At 30.0% G+C, this 22861-nt stretch overlaps 3 protein-coding genes across 3 annotated transcripts; all 3 read right to left on the minus strand.

Moving 5' to 3' along the window:
• Nucleotides 1-525, minus strand: LOC132945670 (uncharacterized). Its single transcript, XM_061015438.1, has one exon. The coding sequence runs from the start codon at nt 523-525 to the stop codon at nt 1-3; it is 525 nt and encodes a 174-aa protein (XP_060871421.1).
• Nucleotides 526-13649: 13124 nt separating this feature from the next.
• Nucleotides 13650-14438, minus strand: LOC132945678 (uncharacterized). The gene is made up of 3 exons (XM_061015445.1): nt 14325-14438; nt 13779-14078; nt 13650-13658 (listed from the first exon to the last, which is right to left on the minus strand). The coding sequence occupies exons 1-3, from the start codon at nt 14436-14438 to the stop codon at nt 13650-13652; spliced, it is 423 nt and encodes a 140-aa protein (XP_060871428.1).
• Nucleotides 14439-18100: 3662 nt separating this feature from the next.
• LOC132945685 (uncharacterized) lies at nt 18101-21714 on the minus strand. Its single transcript, XM_061015451.1, has 8 exons — nt 21708-21714; nt 20919-21215; nt 20694-20788; nt 20389-20591; nt 20180-20304; nt 19106-19164; nt 18762-18886; nt 18101-18113 (listed from the first exon to the last, which is right to left on the minus strand). The coding sequence occupies exons 1-8, from the start codon at nt 21712-21714 to the stop codon at nt 18101-18103; spliced, it is 924 nt and encodes a 307-aa protein (XP_060871434.1).
• Between the last annotated feature and the right edge of the window lie 1147 nt (nt 21715-22861).

Genomic DNA, 22861 nt, shown 5'->3' on the forward strand with positions numbered 1-22861 from the left:
TTAATGGTAGTCTAGGTCCCCTTGTTTGCCGAGGCACCACTTTTCAACGTCCGGGATTAGCCACTGGCTCCAATCACCGGATAGCGACTCAGCGATGCGTGCTTTCCACTTCACCATTGTGGTGGCACGGGGAGAGTGCTCGCTGCGTACACCAGACCTCTTCTGGCTGAACGAGGCACTGCGTTCCTCGGCCAGTAAGTCGGCAGGCGGCGAGCCGGCCAGGATGTTAGTGGCTGTTTCTGACACTGTGCGGTAGCCGCAGATGTTTTGGAGTAGCGCCTTCCGCTGCACGCCGTTGACTAGTGCCTTGTTTCTCGGGACCAGGGACATTGTCTCCGCCCAGGATGGTGCTCCGTAAAGGAGTATTGCCATTGTGACTGATGAGAGGAGTTTCCTTCTGGACTCTTTTGGGCCTCCGATAAGTCTCCCTAGGGCGTTTGCCATCTTTTCCGCCTTGGATGAAGCTTCGACAATGTGGTCCTTGAAGAGTAGGCCACGCTCCACTATCATCCCCAAGTACTTCATGTTGCCTTTAGGCTGGATGGTTTGCCCATCAAGTAGCAGCCTTGGGGTCTCGAACTTCGTAAGAGCTAACCTAACCTAACCTAACCTAACCTAACCTTTTTTTTTTTTTTTTCTGGTTTAACCGACGGCGCCGCGGGAATTGCTTTCGCATTACTTCCGCGACGCCGCCATCGTTTATTTGAAAACTACAAACAATATTATACATACGCGGGGGGGTTGACGGGACAATCCCCGACTAACCGCCCCCTTAGATACATGACATGTTATACTGATTTATTTAAATAAGTGGAGCTTCCTCAGTCTTCGAGGGCCGACCGCAGTCCGCCGCCCTTGCGTTCTCGTACAGGTCCGCCTTCGCGAGCCGACCGGAGTCCGCCGCTCTGGTGTCTCGTTTGGTCCTCCGATGCCGTGATCGTCGTCCCTCCCGTGGTGTCACAGGTGGGGGGATGAAGAACGGTGGTCGGTGACACCTCCGACGAGTCGCTGTTGCGAATTCGAAGAGTGTCTTCGGGCCGTTCTTCATCGTCCGCTGTCTTCAGCGGTGCAGCTGCTCCTCCCGTTCGTCCGCTTCCTTGGCGCTCATGATCATTTCGAACCTAACCTAACCTATACCAGTTGTCCGTATAAATTGTCCTACCAAAATTTAAATATTCATGTGTCAACTCCATAACTATTTTTGTAGAAACTTCCAACCCTTGGACAGCTTCTTTACCTGCATATATTTGAAAGTCAACTGTAAACCCATCATGTACACATAATTTGAATATTTTAACACCATACCTATGTCGTTTATTTTTCAAATATTGTCGAAATGAAAGGCGTCCAATAAATGGTATAACAGATTCGTCAATGCAAAGCGATTCTTCAGGTATATATGCACGTTTATACTTGGAAACTAAAAGATCAACCAATCCTCGAACTTTAAAAAGTCTATCTCCAGGAGGACATTCATGGTTGTTACTATAAAAAAATGTTCGGAGTAATAATTAAAATCTATTAACTTTCATATACTTTGAAATTTTTGAGGAGTAAATCCCTTTTTTAGCCCAATAGTTCTGAATTGTTGGGAGGTGTTCTAGTCCCATCCACATTATAATACCTAAAAATCGTTTAATTTCAGCAGCATTGGTTTCTTTCTAAGCATTAAGTCGCGAATGACGACGAAATGGAGTACTAAGTAATTGACCAGCATATCTATTAGTTTCAGTAACAATGAGATTAAAAACTTCGGTATCCAAAAAAGGGAAAGAAATTCCCAAGGGCTTCCACCATACATGGTTTCATAAATATCCGGATTAATACCTACAGTTTCTCTTGTAGAATTATAAGTGAAATTTGAATAATTAATTGTGGTATTTATAGTTCCCCAAATTGCTACGTTCTGATTTGTTTGTTGAATATTTATAGACACATCAGGTGATCTTACCTGATCAGGTTGAATCTGTTGACGACTTATCGTAGCAATTTCATCTGTTATACTTGCTTCTGACTCACTATTATTTTGTAGATGTTCAATACCCTATTTATAAATAAATAAATTATAATTAAAAATAAATGAAACAAAAAAATTATTAATACTTCAAAATTGTAGTTGTAATTACTAATTAATATGAATTTAATAAATAATTTATTTAAAAAGTGGTTATTACCTCAGGAAAGTAATCTTCGTCGGCGTCTGTGTCGTCAAACTCAGAGAATTCGTCAGACGAGTAAACATCATCATCTGACATATTTATTAAAATATTTTCAATTTCATAATCATCCATTATAACAAATTGTGTTATTTAAAATTCATGAAATACGTGAGAATATTATATCAAAACATTTAACGTGAACGGACAACGTGTCACGAACAACAAACTAACAACACTAACTAGTAACACTACTCGCGCCGGCGAGAGAACGCTTTTGGGCGGCGACCAAAATTCGTCCGATCTCGCGCATTCTCACCACCTAACCTTCCCGAACGCTGGCCGCCGTCACCGCCGCCGCCCTTAAAACTGTGTCAGTGTTTGTATACAGCGTGTACTATAATAGTGTTACCATAATATTACGCGTTTACGTATACATACATAAAATTTTCTTTAAATTTTTTGTATATCAAATATTTTTATTTTTTTTGTATTTGAATAATCTGAACGATTTTGATTTTTTTCTATTTTGACTATTTTGATTTTTTTTGTATTTTGATTTTTTTGTACTTGAATTTTTTTTTTTTTTTGTATTTTAACCATTTCAAATTTTTGTATATCAACTATTTTGATTTTTTTGTATTTGAATATTTTTAAGTAAATTAATATTATAAAGTGTATTATGTTATATAACAACGTATTATGCTGTTGGTATACATAAATAAATGCATAAATAAAATATGATATTACATACATATTATTTGCATTGTTATTGAATACATAATAGGTGCCCCAATAGCCAGCTATTAATTTTTTCGCGATGTGTTACTTGAACCGGTGTATACAAACGGCGGCCGTGATATTTGCCGCTGGTCACGCGTAGCGAGTAGGAGAATTTACGGCGGCGCCTAGGTGGTAGAGTGGGAGAAATGTGGGTACGAAACCGCGAAGCTTCGTCATTTGGATGCGCCAACGAGAAGCGTTCTCTCGCCGGCGCAAGTATAGTAAGATATTTTATTTTCTGAATATTATCAGTTTTTCAATACCAATAATTGTTTATTGTTGTTATTTTGTCGCACAATATTTTGGGAATCCTAATCATAAAATGAAATGGTTACCATGCTAATATTAGATTTTATTATATTATAACATTTTGATAAACACAAAAATATTGTGAAAATACACTTAGTACAAATGTATTTTAGGTACCTATTTATGACAAATATATGGGTAATATGATTCAGGTTTAAGTCCCTTTGGCACCTAAAAAATCACAGCCCTGTGTGTCTATGATTATAATATATTACAATATATTTAAAAAATAGTATTATATTATATAAGTAGGTCGTAGATAGGTACTTAAAATTACTTACGATATTCTTCAATAACTTTTACCGGAAACAGTGTCCATTCTTTTGTTGGCTTTTCTGCCATTTTAATCATTGAATCGGTTATTCTTTTTTTTGGCCATTGACAAAATACATTTTCACCAACCCAGATCAACCAATTTGATGGAAGTACAGAGTACTTGTTTTCCTCCTCAAATAAACCTATAGTCCATGACTATAGAAACAAATTAAACAATTTATAGGACTATATAGGTATTTAAATGTATCTCATTAGTCATTTTATTACCTATTAAATTAATAATTAATATTTATTACACATGTATATTAATTATTGCCTATTGATTGGTCCTGTTTATAATGCTCAATTTCATCATGATAAATATATTAGGTAGGTACCAAATTGTAATTATTGGTAATAATTGTTTTTACACCTGCCTTCAAATATACACATACATACAGTTAATAATGTGTTGGATGAAGGGATATGTATATAGAGTTTAAATATAATATAGGTAATAAGAAAATAACTCAAACATGTGTAGATATAAGTAGATTTATAATTAAAACTATTATTATATTAATTGAACAATATAATTACCTGTTTTGTAGCCATCGTAATTTTTAGTGTGTAGTCGTTGCAAGTTAGGTATACCAATACGATATTGGTACAATATACTAAATATTATCTGGTACCTAATGCTTGGTATAACTTGCACAGTTGTACATCTGCTGTAGCCAGTAGGTAGGTACACGAGTCACAGAGACGCAGATCAAACAGTAAACAGCAGGTATTTAAGTATTAAACACTGAGGATAGACATTTCACGATTATAAAGAAAGTTCTAACCGCAAAATATTATGAGCATGACAAAATAGGTAGATGACGACAACGGATAACCGTCAAAACTCGAAGTGTCAACTGATGGTGAAGTGGTAAACAACGCGGAGTCACGGACATCCAATACCGATTGGCCGTCTTTTAATTTCTAAAAATACAGTGCATCACATCGTCAAATCGATAACAATATTTATAAATACTTTATAATATATTATAATGAATTCTCAATAGACACAATCTGAACGATAAAAACCATCAGGATAAAACCCTGGGCAGTCATACTACTCGTACATATTATACATTATATATTATATTATTTTTAGAGTATACATTATGCGTTATTATTTTATTTTATCTATATATTATAGTCAGCTATATAGATTTACTAATTTTACGAAAACCGATAGCCGATAACGCTCGTCGCCCATGGCCTACGCTTACGTTACGATGTATTATATTTATTATTATATACTATTTAGGTATACCAATAATATATTTATATATCCGTGGTTATTATTTATGCAACTATATTCATGCATATAAGCAAATATAATTTATATTTATTAATATGAAGAATAGAAATTTTTTATTTCGAGACCTCTAAAAATATATACATATAGGGATTACATTTTTACTTTACATAGTATAATAATTATAGTAATCACAGATTGATCAACACAAATTGAAATCCATGTGATGACGGATAGAAATTAAAATGTGGAGTTGATTTTGAGACATTAATAAAACTTCGCATAGTTATTTAATTTTTTTAGTTCACATAGGAAATAATTACTCCCGACAATTATTACTCCCCAGATAATGTGGAGTTAAAATATAGAGGGAGTAATAATCGCCGGCTAGCTTAGGAAATAATTACTCCCAGTGATTTTTACTAGGGGAGTAATAATCACCGGGAGTTAATTTCACCGGTCACACCGGCATATTTGAATTTTGATTTACACTTAAACGAAATACTAGCAAATTCTGAAAATGACCTAGCAAAATCTAGCAAATTCCTAGCAATTTTTTAATAACTGATGTATAGTCCTAGCGTATTGTGCCGGTGCCAACTTGACGGGCGTAATATGGCGGACTGTTTTTCAGGCGGCCGAAGACGTGTCTATTCTGATTTCATAATATATTCTGTGGCACGGGTAGGGAGTACTCTATATATACGTATACGTATGGACGGACGCGACGGCATCGCTTTCCGTGTCGGAATATATACTAATCTATGGAAAGCAATTTGTCTGCGGATCGGGCGTTACTATTGTTCTATGGCGTTACCTCATAACCGACGCCACCGTAATCGCCGTTGCGCTCGCACACCCTGAGCCTGGCCAACACGTTATTACCGAAAAAACAAAAATATCGACTTATTAAATCAGGTAAAAATTTTATAAACTATATTATACCCAGACAGCATTTTGTAATGATAATATTATAATAGTATTATAATAACGTTATACTAATATTATTCATTATTACAATGTTATAATGATATATTATTAATCAAAACATTTCTGTCTGGGTAATTAATGCTTTGTAGTTTTACATAGTATTTGTAATACATAATATGCACATTGCGATGTGCTTAAGGTGGCTGGAGCGTGATATGTTTTAAGGAGTAATATTTAGGCATTTCATATAGCATTTATATTTAAGCTGTGTTGCTGTGTGAGAAGTAAATGAATATTAGTGTGTGTAATTCGTAAAATTCATAATCGCGTTCTCGTTTCACCGGGCGGCTCACCGCCCGCATATCGACCACATTACGTATTCCCGGAACTAACGGCCTACTCTGATAATAGTATAGAATATAGAATCTATATTCTATATTCTGATACTTTTCAGGTATCTGTGATTACAATTAGTGATTCACTGATTTTGCATATTATAGTAGGGATACAATATGATTGTTTTTAGTTAATGTTTACAAAACTGATAAAATACAATATAGTAGTAACGGGTTTACAAAATATTTATCGTTATAAAAAATATAAAATTATTTTATGTATTACTATAAAATAATTATAAAAATTTAATTTCTATACATCTATTAGGTATAAACTTTCATAACTCGTTACACTTATATTTTTGTAAGACAATAGATTAAATATAGGTATTATTGTAATTTTATCATTGGTAAGACATTTTTAAATAAATGTACCTACCTCTAAAACTAAAACTATAATAGTATTTTACTTTAATATTCATCTTTTACTAACTGTTTTAACAGAAAGTCCATATAAAATGTGGTAAGCTGAGTTGCCATTTTTTCATTCCAAAAACTATCGTCTCTTTTAATTATCTCGAATAAAAATCCTATAAAATAATAAATATAATTAAGTAGTATAAAGTAATTTATATAAATTAGTAAATAAATATCTTATATACCTTTCGGTGTCCAAATACAAAAATAAGAATACATTCTGCGAGTAATGTGAAGTTGACCCTGCACTTGATAATAGTAATTATCTGTTCTTTTCAAATGCAATTTGTCATCTAATATTTTACAACTCTTTATTTTTTTACTATTTATTCCTTCTTCTGGAGTCATATCTTTGGCACTTGCTGGGCATTTTTTTTCGATCGCTTATCTTTTTTCTTCTTGCCCTGCTAATTCCATTTCTTTCCAGGCTATGTCATGAACATACATAAAAATTTTCGAATGAAGTTCTTGATATAATCGGTTGGACATATTTGGCATATTTAATGTTGCAGAAAATTCGTCGAGTTGGCTGTACCCTTGACCAGCATTTACAGTAGCACTTACTATTGCCATGTTAATGTTAACATTTTCGCCTTTAACATTTTCACTATCTATTTGTTCTTTTAAACCACACACTTTACAATTAAACTGAAATGTACTGTAGTATCCCTTTCTATTTTCTCTCACAAACTCTAAATCTCTAAATGAACAATCAAATCCCAAGTGTTGTATAGACTGTAAAGATTGAAAAATATGTTTGAGATCTACAATACGTCTGCCCTCTAATTTTGCCCATTGGTCATCATTACACAACTCGTCATTTTCATGCTGTTTTTGAGGAGTTAAGAGTACTGATGTCACATTATTTTGGGAATTATCTTCCGGTATAATTTGTGAATTTGTTGTATTCGAAGAAGTTGATGGCGTTTGACCAATACAATTTACCTACAACAATTTATAACTTTATAAAATATTGATTGAATAAAAAATGTCGATACGTGGCTATAGTTCTGCTGTACAGTAGGTTATAAGTTAGTTATTTTAGTGAAAGGTATTCAATTTTAATTCAATGATATAATATCATTGTATATTAAAACAATTCTGGTCGAAGACGGTTTGTCGGCCAATTTGTATTACCAATTTTTACCTATTTATTTTACTATTAGGCTATGTCTGTATAAGAAATAAATAGGGCTCAGATTTAAATGCTCTAAAAATATAAAAAAAATCTCTTTAAAAAAAATGCGTTTATGACCTAAAAACTCTAAAAAATGCGGTAAAAGTATAAAAAAAAAGCCTTTCAAAAAATTCATTATTAAATAAATTTAAATTATTATTAAAAACGAAGTTATATTTGTTATATACTGTGCAAAAAAATGTTTAAATAAAAAAATTAGTTACAAATTAAATTACATTTGCATTGCACTGTAATGAAAATTTATATTACGTACGTAGTACCTACCTACTTTATACTACTATGTAGGTAGTACTTATATTCAATGAGGTCAATTGTTTAGTCATGATACGAGAAATAGGTAAAACATGTCCTAAAGTAATAATTGGTGCATTTGAGAGGTCAATATCTCAATTTTCCAGTAGTTTTCAAAAGCGCCAGAAAAAATAAATAATAAAATAAGGAAAAACGGTAATTTTTACGAAAAATCGATTTTGGGTGTCGGTGTAAGACTAAAAAATTATCGTAGTTACATGCAATTTTCCCTGACTGTTTATACTGACATTTTCTATACTCTAAGTAGACAAACTCATGAAGAATTTCGTATAGAATTTTCAAACCTTAGATTTAAAAGAAAAATTTTTATGAATTTCTAACTAAAAATAAATTGCAAATTTTCGTGATTTTTACGTATTTTGTCAAAATTCGACCTTTCAATACTTATTAAAAAAAATTATGACTATGTATTTTTAATATTTTTTAACTACTATTGTGACAATATATTAGAAGTCTTGTATCAAAATTTGAAGCTTTTTTACCCAACGAATAAAATTGTATTTTCATTTATAAAAAAAAAACACACAACATAGTAAAATCAATACATACTAAAACTGAATTAACTAATATTATTAGAGCATGTTCATCATCTCAGGAGTTATATCAATATTTAATTACTCAAATATAAAATCCAAATACAAATATCACCATATATTTTGAATTAATATTTAGAATTTTCAGTATGATTATAATATCATCCAATAGTTAATTAATACAATAGATTTGTAATATATTTTATACTTACTTTTTTAAATCTATTTAGGGAGTTAATATTTCCTTTGTTCTTCTTTCTTTTGGATAAAAGAGTTTTATTTTTTTTTCCATAACGCCAGTCTTTTTTACTGTCTATAGTATCGAAGATGTCAAATATTTATTTCACAAAAAAAATCTCTCACTATAAGGACTGCGCATTAGTTTCAAACAACAGCAGACGTCTGACTAATCGAAATTCGAAATTCGAAAATCAAAATTAGAATATTACTTTTACTCCCCGTAGAATAATAAGTACCAACGACCGGTGGCGGACCGAAACAGTTGAGCCAGACAATATTAATTATTATTATATTGTGCCCACCGCCGCTGCCGCCGGCGCACGTTTTCTTATCTTACATTATATTCCAGGAATATGATGGCAGTTTATTTTCAATTAGTACCTATCGCCAAATTCGCCGAGCCGATACATTTCCGCACTCGCAGGCACATGTCAATGCTATAGATTTTGTCAAATAAACACCACACTATTTAAATGACAAAAATGCCAAAAAGCTAGACAAAATTGTGGGAGTTGGATTAGACGGATTTTTATTTTGAAAATGGATATTAATTAGTCATTATGTCAGTAAGGGAATGGTCGAGGGGATTTTCTTAATAAAAATTCTTCGATAAAATATTGACAATTTAAAAAAATAAGAATTTTTGTATTTTATATATTTAAGTACGCCATTATTTTTTGTAATAATGATAAATTTCCACGGCCATGCTTTAGAAGAGTTGTTGAAGATTTTCAATTGGTTTTCAAAATTAAAATCCGTCAAACCCAAGTCCCACAGTTTTGTCTAGCTTTTGGCCTGTTTTACGTGATAATTTGTACCTGCTCCAGCCCCCTTAAGCCTAATATTATTTCAAAATTGTAGATACATAATAATATTTGATGTTTCACAATGTTCACATTACTTTCATCATTAAATTAGGGTTGACTTTTTAGTTTATCTAGAACATATAAAATTAGTATTTAGTATTATTTAGTAAGAAATTATACATCTACCTATAGGTATAAATATATAGTACTAGAACTAGTATATATTATTATATTTTGTTCGCATATATGCGCTATAGGAGTAGATATAGGAACCTAGCCTAATATATTTTATGTTATTTATTTTACATTGATAGTAATTAAGTTTCTTTTGTTAATTCAATAATTTTTACGACGCTTATAAATTATGATTGAACCTACTTCTCTAATTTTCCAAAATTACAATATTTGTATAATTTTTTTCTGAATTTTTAAAAAATTTGTTCATAGATCAACGAAAAATGCCAAAGTATGCTTTTAAGCCTAGTTGCTGCTTATCCAAAAAATCAAAAAAACTCAGGGAAAAGCAGAAAAATATTTGTATAATACCCCAATCTAGTAATATAACAAAGACAACACAAGAATCACCTAGAACTGATATTTGTGATATTATTTCACAAAATGTTAATGTTGCTATTATTTGTAACCATTCATTTTCTAATAACAGTAATGACAATTCTACTGGTATTCCATCTGGGAATTTACCTGAATTTGAGCAGAATGAATCTTCTCTAGAATTTAATTAAATCAATACAATTCAAAGTACTAATACTCCTATAACATTTCAATCTCAGCTTGCATCATTCATAGTTACATCGGGACTTTCGAGAAATAAAACAACAGATTTATACATATAAATCACATAGGAATTACAAATTTCACAACGCACGGAAGTCCTTATTGTAATACGATTTTAGTGAACTCCGTGCGATGATAAATATAATTTAAATGTGTAGTCAATTTTGAGACCTTTATACAACTTCACATAGAGATTCATACTTTTACATTACAATTTAAATTTTAATAAGCCTACGCAGGGAAGTCTTTTTTGAGATGGGATTTTAGTAATATCCACGGGATAGCTAATAGACATAAACCGGGGAAGTCAAATTTGAGATCTAAACAGAATATCACTTAGTAGTTTAAGTCACTCAATTGCACACCGGATACCTACCTAATAAATTATTAATTTATTAAACCTACAATATTTTTTAAATAATTGTAATTTATGATCAGTTATTTTTCATGAAATTACTTGTTATCACTTATCTGTCAGTTTTCAACAATAATATTTTATACTATAATTTAAACTTATTAATTTAGATAGAAATGAATTAATTAATGTTGTTATTTTTAGGAATGACTTGTCATTTGATTGATTCTGAGACATATCAACGAAAATCGTATGTCTTAGGCTGTAAACGAATCAAAGGAAGTCACAACTACTTAAATATAGCTGAAGTCATGACAGAAATAACACAAAATTATGGAATCCATTATTCGAAAATTACTCATACAGTGACTGACAACGCTAGTAACTTTGGAAAGAGTTTTAGAACATTTTCAATAGGCTCATCAGTTCAGTCAACTTCAGAAGTTGGTGACTCAAATGAAAATAGTTCAGATTCTGATAATTCTGATTTAGAAATAGATAGTATGGAAATAATGGATGTAGAGAAACTTTTTATTAATTTGGAGCAAGAGCAACTTGATTTACATGATACAGATCATTATTTTTATTTACCACAACATTTAAAATGTTGTGCACACACATTAAATTTGATTGCAACCACAGATATTGCTAAAATCACAGATACTAACTATTTACAACTTTCTGAATCAACTTTTAAAAAATTGCATAGTTTTTGGAATTTAGTCAGTAGAAGCACTGTTGCTTTAGATAAAGTATTAATTGAAATGTGTGGTTGTAAATTTCCGGTACCAGTTATAACGCGCTGGAATTCTTTGTATGATGCATCACTGAAAATCTTAAAACACAAATCACAAATTATTTGATGATTTACATTTGACTAAATTAAAATTAAATGAATGGGTATTTTTAGAAGAACATTGCAAAACCATGGAACCCTTAGCTATATCGTTGGACAAATTACAAGGGGAAAATAGGAGTTTTTTGGGCTATGTACCACCAACTATTTTAGTACTAAGGAGATTATTAATAGCATTTCAAAATCAAAAACATTGGAAGCCATTAAGTCTTACAATTATAAAAGCCATAGAAACTAGATTTAGTTATTTATTTGATTTAAGTAGTCCGGAAAGTAAAAGTTTCATTATTTCGTCCATAAGTCATCCTAAATTTAAGCTCAGTTGGGTACCAGTTAGGTTTATGAATATTTGTAAAACACTATTTTTAAACGAGTGTAGTGTTGTAGCTGCCACTTCTGAACAATTTATGAAGTCTGTTGTTGTAGAAATAGATTCTGATAGTAGTGACAATGAATTTTATGGGAATATCTGTAGTACAGAAAAGAAAATTGATGATAATACAACTGCTTCAGAAGCAAAAAGATTGAATTATGCAAATTTACAGGTTATATCTTTCCTAAGTTCTAATAAAAAAGAATTAGACGTTTTAAATGAATACCCTATCATTAAAAAGGTATTCCTAAAATACAATACCACGATTCCATCCTCAGCACCAGTCGAGAGATTGTTTAGTAAAGCAATTCAAGTCCTAACACTTAGGCGTAATAGATTAGGTGATAAAGTGTTTGACATGATATTATGTTGTAGATCAAATATGGTTAGGAGTAGTAGTGTTCACACAGATCCTCCTCTGCTGTCGGTTCAAACGGAAAAAAAAAAAAAAAAAAGATCAAATATGGTTTGAATAATGCACTGTTTATATAATTATATTAACATAATTAATTTTATTTCTTTCAAATGTCAGTTTTTTTGTTTTATTCAGTAAGAGAATTACTTGTTACTTGTATAACTCACATACCTATGAAGTTTATTTAAAAAAAAACTTTTTATATTTTATATTTGTTTTTAAAATGTTTGAAATTTGTTTAAAAAAAGACAATAATGTATTATTATTTTATTATTTAAATGTAAGCTAAATAGTACTAATTTTTATCTTTATCTAGATAAAATTTAGTATAATTATCTTTATCTTTATCTAGATAAATTATTAGTTATCTATTCCCAACACTGAAAAACAGTGACCAGTCGTAATAAGCTTATGTGACAATATTGTGAACAAAGAAGTTCTATTTTGGAAACAAAGATGGATAGCCGCTGCAGAAGATAAACTCCCTTGTACTTTTATAGATGCCATAAATTGTTGTGATGAGTTACTGTTTCCTAAAGTATACCAATATTTAAAAATTGGCGCTACGTTGCCCGTCACAGTTACCAGCGTTGAATGGAGCTTTTCAACGTTAAAACGTTTGAAATCATACTTGAGGAATTCCACGGGAGTAAATCGTCTAAATGGATTGGCTCATCTAAGTATTCACAGAGAAATACCAATAAAAAGTAGTGAAGTGGTCGATATTTTTTCAGAAAAAAATAGAAAATTGATGTTCTAAAAAATATAAGTATCTAAATTATTTTTTTTTTATTATTATTATTAAATAATTTATCATTTTTTTTTTTTATACATATGGTTAAGTAGTAATTACATATTTATTAATTATCACATGTCAATGAAAAATAATATCACGAATAAAAATTAGTAATCTATTAAAATGTACGATATGTTTTGTTATGTTCAGGTGTCACGTCATCTAATATGTTAATTAAAAAAATTAACCCCCCCCCCCCCCAAGTTCAGGTCTAAGTACGCCACTGAGTAGCTTATAGATGTCAGTCTCTCAAATTACAAACATTACCTATTCTCAATGTTATTTTAAAAATTATTAATTATCTGCTTAAAACTTAAGTACAATTTTGAATAAAATACATAAATATTTAATAGGAACCAAATATTTGGTAAAAAAAAAAAATTAACAATATCTCTGTTTAATTTATACCTAGTGAATCAGTTTCTCTAATCACATAAGTCTTATAGTTTATAAATATCCCTACTTTTAAATAAACAAAAATATATAGGAATCATATTTATATGATTATTTTTTTTTAAGAACGCCTCTTTTCTCAATTTACTAACGCATATGTCACACTCATAGTCTTTTACTACACCACTGCACTCTGAGTGAATCCAAAAACCACAAATTGTACACCTGTACCAAATCTCATTCTTTCCCCTCTCTTCACATATCAAGCATGTTTCTCCTCCATCATCAATATCATCATCACTATTGTCATCACACAGTTTTGAAAATTCCGTATCATCGGATGAACTAAAGTAATTTTGAGTTATACTGCTGCCTTCGCCAAATTCATTCAACAGTTTTCTCCTAGAAATTTTCTTTTTTTCGCAACTGTGGGTATAGGTGATAGAATTCACCTACGCGTTCACGTAGGACATAGCGTTACACTCTGGTCCGCAGATCCGAGAAGCGTTCTCTCAACTCAAACTGTATCTGAGATACTGAGTCCGTATCTCTTGCACTTTTCCCGTGGATAAGGAATACACTCTTCGGAAAAATCTTCGGATGTGACCGGACGAAATTGACAACTCCTGTGTTAACTCATCTTTTTCCGCATCACTTGAAATGCTGTCCGCGACATTTTAATAGGAAAAATAACTCACCTCGGTGAGATTTTCAATTTTGTCCGGAACATTTTCGATCCTTAATGATTTTCCTGACCTGTTGTCCAGCTGGTCGGAACACATTTCCATCACCGAACCATTTACCCGGTCCATCGTCATGAACTGTGGTTACTTTACCGGAACGTCGTTTTTAATGGATTTTCTCGGGTGGCTTTGGCGATTTCTCCGGTGTTTTCCTGGAGGTTCGACCGTTTTCACCGGAAAACTCCTCACTCTGGAGGTTATTTTCGGGTGTCCAAAACTTGTCGACTGTTGTTTCCAACCCCTCCAACCTATCCAACATCTGCTCCATGAACTGATTTATCAAGCTCTTTTCTGATTTTTAACTACTCGATTGCGTACGGACTATTAAGCGTTGTTGCCAATTTTCATACTAGTATATACCACATGACTACATTAAAAATAATTTATAAATAGGTACTTTGCTTTTTTTCACAATTATTAAGCTTTTATTACCTACGCCTATTGTTAATGATATATAATGATGGCAAATATATCTGTCAGACATAACGAAATCTCGTTATTTCCGATATATAGGGTATTTTATGGCTTTCAGTTCGTCATTGATCGTCTCTCGTGTGTAATGTGTTAATGTGTAGTAATATGGAAAATAAGATAAGACTTATACAATCCGAAAAAAGAGAACCGTTAGTTCTTTTAAATAAGAATAAATATAGGCATGTAAGAACACGCATTGATGGAATGCAAAAATATTTCGTACAGTAAAAACGTGTTATTCAAGCAAAGTTACTAACGATCATATAACTTCAGTTGTAAGTATTATTATTATTATTATTATTAAGATCATAAGCATGAACATCGATCTGATGTGAAAATAGACGTCAAATATTGCGGGAAAATTGTAAAAGACAATCAGAAGATGGAATTTCAACGCAACCCATCGAAATTATTTTAGAAAAGAACTAATGAATAATGTAAGATGTAATTTCAAAATCAACATTATTTCAGTTCAAAAAGCTATGCACGATAAAAGAAGACAATAGTATCCACTATTTCCGAGTTATTTAAATGATGCCATAAGTCAGTTGGATAATATTAAAAATGACAATATTGTTGTATGTTGTTTGAAGAAAATTTAGTTTGCCTTACAATTAAAGACAATTTGCAGTTTATGATGAATTGTTCAGAACTATTTCCAGATGGTACATTTCAATATGCACCTAAACACTTCTATCAACTTTATACTATCCACTGTTAAAATGGATTTTATGCAACAGTTGTTTACTTTTTTTGCCAAATAAAACCAAAGGAACCTATCAACTACCGAGACATGTGGCAAGGAAGTTATGACATTTACAGATAAAATAATACATTTAGGTAATTTCTTATAATATAAAGTATATTAATTATTTATTTGCATAGTACTATTGAAAGGAAGATTAAGGAACAAGTTTACTTTTAAATATTTAATAATAATAAAAAAAAACAAAGTTTTAACATAAGTAAACAATAGATTAAGATGATACAACATTTAAGCAATCAAATACAATGTTATATATATAAATAGTAGTTCAATAATTTACGACAAAGATATTATAATACTAAAACACATTATTATTCAATTCTAAAAATATATATTTATATAATAATCCTATAACATTAATTTTTTCACTAGTAATAATATTTCTTTTAAAATCCAGAAGCATAGAATTATTATAAGTATAATTATTATAAGTCGGTCCTAGGTACAACGCATGATTTAACTGAAAAATTATATTTTCTAACTTCTCTTTTATGACTATTACCATTATATTATTTTGAGTTGTTTAATAATGAACATCATTGCTATTTTTTTATGTAATAGTCTTAATGGCAAGACCACTAATTCTTTATAATTTACAATTGTTGATTTTTGTAGTATAACTTTTATTTAAGCAAATTCTAGTAAATAATGTTATCTAAAAAATCCAGATAGAATTAAAAAACTTGTATCATAAAATACTAATTTGGATAAGAAATCTAAATTGAATAAAAAAACCTAAAATCTATATTTCATGAAAAATTTAAGGCTTTTTTTATCCAAATTAGTATTTTATGGAAAATAGCTTTTTTAATTTTATCTAGATTTTTTTGTTTAAATTACATTAATTTTTTATCCAATTAAACTGTTACAATTAATTTTTAAAAAGATGGAACAATTTGAAGACGTTACAACAAAGTCGGGGTGCCAACTTTACGCTCGTAGGTGGGCTACGTGAAATTGGCCCACCTTTTTATATTTTTGTTCCGTACTTAAAAATATTGACTTGTAAATTTTAAAACCTAACTTGCTAATTATTTGCTAAATGTTGATATAGGTTAGATTGGTTTGAGAGAAATTGGGTGGGCCTAATCTTCACGACCATGATTCTAATACCCAGTATCTAAACATCCGTATAATACGTATAATATACGTATACTTTAAATAAAAACCTACGTATATTATACGTTCATATTTAGTTTAAGAATAGTTTAATTTTTCATATAAAACTGGTTTAGATACAAAATGTATATTACCTTAACTAAATCTGAAATCATGTAATCAATATTATATTAATGTTGTCTATAATATATTTTATAGTTTATACAGTACCTATATCATGTCTGATACACATAGATATTAAAACAGAAAGGATACTTTTAAATAAATACATTTTTACTTATTAAGTATCTCACTGTGTATTGCGATACAGTAAATGTATTAAAATGAGAAACTTTAAAAACTCATTCCATATATAGATATTATATTTAAACGAAAAAAAAACATTATAAGTTATCACTTTCCCTCGGTGCTTGTTTTAACCAATCACTAATTTGGTTTTTTATGAGTGGTACAGATTCATCAGGAAATAAGCAGTGTTGGGAAGTTACTTATTTTGGGTATTTAAATTACACTACTAATTACTTATCAAAATTGTAACTAAATTATTTTTAAGTTACTTCTTTTTCGATTTGTCAAGTTGTATTACTTTTGAGTTTAAAAATGAATTCAATTACAATGCAAGTTACTTTTTTTTTAATATCACTGGAGCTTAATAACTATTTTGTCTATATGACAATACACAAACTAAATAATAACAATCAACAATATGAAATTACTAACAATTAATACTAATTTTGCTACACATTAAATATTAATCTTTATTTTTCAAATTTATTTTAAACAACAATGCGTTTTCAAAATTACAGTCATTAATTTTATATCGCTTTTTAGTGCATATATCTCCTGCTATGCTAAACAAACGTTCAACAGAAGCTCTTGAGAGTAAAGCAGTATTATATTTAAAAAAAAATTAATCTCATTATTGGCATGTTTTTTAAAACACTTAAATCACCATTAAAAGGAATAAATAAAAAACGTTCAAGTTCAGCATTAGAATGCTTTTGTTCTATATCTTCATCAAAAATAATTTTATCATTGACTTCCTCAAGTTGATTTTGCTCTAAAGTATTATCATTAACAGGTTTGAAATATTCTATTTCACTTTGAAGGATGTCAGTGGCTTCTTCTTTTTCCATTACTGACATACCTTAGAACTTAAACTTTGGATGAGAAACAGTAGCTAAAGTACGTAACAGTTAAAACAAAAGTCACTAATCGACAATCGTTAACCCAAATTTTAAGGGTTTGTCCAAAATGACGATTTTTTTCAGAAAGAAATACACATTGAAAAAATTACACAATTTTAACTACCAACAGTAATTTTCTAGTTAATTTTGTTGTAAGAAATCGTTATGAGAATTGATACATATGTTTACATGGCAATTCTGCATTCACACATAAAAATATTAAAATATTAAGATTTTCTCATTATTAATTACTTGTTTAGCATAATTGATTAAAATTGTATTTAAATAGAATAGCTAGTTGGCAGTAAACAGAGGTGACACAACAGAGTAAAGATAACAATTCCATTCTAAAAATAACACTTTATCGTCAAATAGTCAATAGCTATAATAACAAAAGTATTTTAGTATCACAAGTTCAGAAAACTCTACTTATAAATTATAATAATTAGGTATATGATATATTTTAATATTTACACTCATTATCAATATTAAACCAAAAAAAAAAAATAACGTAATTTAGTAATAATTACTACAAAAAAGTAACTTAAATTACATTTAAATTACTTATAAATAAAATGTAATTAAATTACCATAAAATTACTTAAAAAGTAATTTCGTTACAGTAACTTGTAACTTAAGTTAAGTTACTCCCCAACACTGGAAATAAGTGTTTCACACTATCTATAACAGAACTATATATAGAGATGAAAAATGTATAAGTTGAATAGGTTTTATAGTTTTGATAGTTTAGATTGATCAATCCTTTAATCAGTATAGTATTGTTTTAATAATATAAATGAACTTACCTATTAAAATAGTGTATAAGTCCTTTTAACAAATGCTAACTTTATGCCTCTTTTGCCATTGTCATTCAAATGTTCAGCAACTCTATTGTCCATAAATATCTTAAGTTTTTGATATGTAGTTCGCTTGGAATCAAATGATTTCCCATTTCTGCGAAGTACTTGAGCCTATTTGATAATTAAACTTACTGGTATTTTAAAATTAGATTTTATTCTTTGTTATTTACCATACTGATTTAATCAATAAGATATTCTTGGTTTTTGGCAAGGTCAACTTTTAATGTTTCATTGTTCTTTTTTAGTTTATTTATCTGTCCTACAACTGATAAAAGAGCTTAATAAACAAAATGTATTTAAAATAAATATAATTTAAACTGTGATGTATACCATTTTTAAGATATGACCAATATTCATCAACATTTGAGTAATGTCTGGTACATGTTCATCTGTAAATAGTAAATGATTAAAAATACAGTTGTTGAAAGAAATTTAACAATTTAGGCCCGGGTTTTCAGTCATATTTACTTTCCAAAACAATATACCCTAACATGTATAAGCTTATGCAAGTTGCACTTACTCTTCCTATAAATTCGTCAACGTGGAAACGTAGTTTTTCTGCAATGAGAAGGATTAAAACATGGCTGAGGTCATCCATGTTACAGAATAGATTTAAGAGGACGCTACACATAAAGTGAAACGTATAGAACGGCCGAGAGAACGCGCTGTTAAGTGTTTTCGCGATCCGCAAGTACGCGACGTTTTAACCACGCCCACTACTCGAAGGCGGCGGCCGGCAGACGATTTTACTTATTCGAAAGCGATGTTTATTATTGTCTGAACCTTCGTCTGTGACTGATTGCGTGAAATTCATATACGTTTTAATGCCGCTGTAATGTTTTATAATATCCGCGCGTAGGTACCTATGCAATTTGTATTTATTGCATTATTAGATACTATTACTTAATACAAAAAGGTATATAACATAGTAATTAATACTTATTTAATTTATAACAACAACCTAAACTAATATTACCCAAATAAATAAATGTTGGGTTTCTTGTAAGCAAAAATAATATGTATTGCGAATTTCCGTATATTTTACGTTATAATTTTGTATGACGTGTTCCTGTTACCACATATACTTTTTATATGACCATTTTTGTGTAAGCATGTATCATACAGATCTATTATTTATAAAATCCTTTCTACCTGGTATTTATCTTATTTAATGTCACTAAATAATGATGCCGCTTAAATCCTTTTATACCCACGATTTACGAATTGCAAACAAAGGATTCACGCGAGCATCCAAAAATATATTTTATTATAATGTGTAGTAGTTGTAGAGGGTTATTATTCGAAATGTATGTTTCATAATATAATAAAATAATATAATTTAATATTGTTAGGTATTTAGGTAACTTATAGGTTCAATTAATTATTTAATTTTTAACGAATAACGTTTTGTTTTATTTTTTTCTTCCTGTGCTTTTAATATATGGAGTGGTTCTCGTATGTCTGCTATTTGTAACCGCCTTCCGTACAATGGGTCAACTATTTCTGGCAAAATACATTCCAAATAAAACCTAAAAAACACACATCAATATAATAGGGATCAATCGATAGAAAATTAACACTTTAAAGTTTAAATTATCTTATATAATTCTTACTTTTTAAGTTTATTAACCATTTCAGTTTCCCAAAATTGACAATCATAAATAATTTTTTCTATATGTGTCCAGTTGTTTGTATGAACTACAAAAAAACAAATATTCCTCCCGGTTATCCGTAACTGACCAATTATTTGATAAAAGTACGGATGCTCTTTTTTTAATTTAATGGTTCCGTCTTTATTTATAATACAGTATTGCAACTGCAGGTGTAACAAATATGTAAAAAATATGTTATAATTTATAACTAATAAAAATAAAAATGTATTTAAAATATAATTATTTTCATAACATGTATTACTTACAAGTTTACTTTCAATTGCTTCTTTTGCATTATTTGTGTCTCTCGCCGTATACGGACATTTAATTTCAACAATCGCGTTGTCACCAATTAATCCGTCTAAAAATGTTCAAAATTTTATTTAAAATAATAGTTAAATTATTAAAGGAATACCTATGTCTACTTGGCCAAAGAATTCTCTGGGTATTTAAATTTTAATAAAAATGTAATATAAAATAATGTATTTTACCTGGACTTGCAGCTAGATATGGGTATTCATTGTCCGTAAAAAGTCCACATAATTTTACGGTCATTCCTGTCAAATCCTGAAACCGTGTTCTCGCCAAAGATTCATTTTCAACGCCGTGTGTCATTTCTTTACTTGTTATCGATGACTTGTATAACATGTTATGAACTTTGACCTTGCAGCTTGTGTTTATTCTCATTCTGCATACATCGCCAAATTTTGAAGCTGTAAGTCTCTTCTTTCGCTCACTAAACCATTTTTGACTGTGGTTTTGTTCTCTCGTCAAATATTCTAGTTGGTCTTTGTCACAAAAAACAGTGTTTATATATTATTGGTGTACATTTCAAGTACCTAAAATTATTCGTTTTTGAATTACAACAAAATAGGAAAATCGCTAGAAGAGAAATCGGGTGAATATCCAATGATGTAAAAATTTAAACTTCAAACTCTCATAAAAAATCTATGAATGATCTCAACTTTTTTTATAATTTCCACAGACAAAAACTTATAATGAACCTTTATTACATTTTCGAGTTTTTCGACCAATCAAATAGGTATTTTTTTATCGCTATAAATTAAAAAAAAACTAATGAAAATTGAAAATGTCATATGCCTATAAATAGTTCAACATGATTTAAAATATTTTAAAAATTGTAGGGTTTATAGAAAATTCTAATTCAACATAGAGTGAAAAATAAAAAGTTTACAATTACTTGGACGTAAAACATGAAGTATTTTGTAGAAAGCAACCACCTATTAATGATACTTTCATAAATAATAATAAAAAAACACAGGTCATATAGACCATTGTATCAATACATTTTCATTGCTCCGATCAGAATCTAATAAATAATAATATAATTTTATTTAATAATTATTAATCTTACCTGGACTTTTAGTTGTAATTTTTTTTTGTATCGTACGTAAATAGTTTTTTGAATTGAAAGCTACAACTGCAGCTTCTATTCGTGTTTGATAATTATGACTTTGTGTAAAGTTAATTCGCTTCCCACCGATATACTTGTTAATCAAACTGTTTAATTGTTCACAAGGGTTATTATCAACGTCTTCAATTAAACTTTCTGCATTGTTTGATAAGCGATACACAGTTTTTCTAATTTCTCCCATTAAACCACTCTCTTCAGCACCTGGGACCAAATTAGGCTCACCACTTTTGCTTCCTTGACAAAAGTAGTTTGCACATCCATTATGTTGTCCTAGCCGATGATACGGACTATTAGAAATATCCTGTTTCAGTGCTAATAGAAATAAAAATAAAAAGTTCATTATTCTCATTAAATAATAATTAATAACTAAGAGGGTAATTTTTGTAAATTATAACAATAAAAACCTGCAACTTTTTGATTGAGCGGCAAATCACGTCTCTTTTGATATGAAATAGCTTTAGTTATATCAGACCGAAAACGTAATATTTTTGACTTTATGAAGTTACGAATAACTATCGGGTAACTAATATTTTTTGTTAGTGCTGTTAATTTAGTAGCAAAATTACGCAGAAGGTGATTTCTGCATTCAATTTTTTTAATCGTGAAGTCGTTTCCATAAGGTAACGTCTCATTTAACCGTTTGGTTACACTACTATCACCGTCACCTAAAATGTTTTCATAAATAATAAAACTACATAATTGCAAAACTATTAAACTATCTAAATATTGTAAGTGTTATTGGTTACCAATTAATTTATTGAATTTTAACCCATGCATATTTATACTGTTCATAAACCCTTCTACGATTCCATCAGCTTCCATTGATGTCGATGTCTTACTCCAATTTAAAAAACAGTTGTGTTTTGATGGTTCTTCCTTTTTTGTGCGGGCTCTCTGACACACAGAACAGTATTTGTTTCGTACACCCACAAATAAAACTTTTTTAGTCTTATAACCAATTATTGCAGCCTATACTTAAAAAATTATTTGATTAATACA

Source organism: Metopolophium dirhodum, chromosome 1 (assembly GCF_019925205.1).
Source record: "Metopolophium dirhodum isolate CAU chromosome 1, ASM1992520v1, whole genome shotgun sequence".
Classification (NCBI taxonomy): domain Eukaryota; kingdom Metazoa; phylum Arthropoda; class Insecta; order Hemiptera; family Aphididae; genus Metopolophium; species Metopolophium dirhodum.

Excerpts from the sequence above, each read along its gene's own strand:
- LOC132945670 (XM_061015438.1), bottom strand. The coding sequence starts at position 525 with ATGAAGTACTTGGGGATGATAGTGGAGCGTGGCCTACTCTTCAAGGAC.
- LOC132945678 (XM_061015445.1), bottom strand. The coding sequence starts at position 14,438 with ATGGACCGGGTAAATGGTTCGGTGATGGAAATGTGTTCCGACCAGCTG. Across the intron at positions 14,079-14,324 it reads AAATTGAAAATCTCACCGAG|GTGAATTCTATCACCTATAC; the intron begins GTGAGTTATTTT and ends GTGAACGCGTAG.
- LOC132945685 (XM_061015451.1), bottom strand. Across the intron at positions 20,789-20,918 it reads ATATCTAGCTGCAAGTCCAG|ACGGATTAATTGGTGACAAC; the intron begins GTAAAATACATT and ends GAACATTTTTAG. Across the intron at positions 18,887-19,105 it reads TTGGTCATATCTTAAAAATG|GCTCAAGTACTTCGCAGAAA; the intron begins GTATACATCACA and ends ATTATCAAATAG.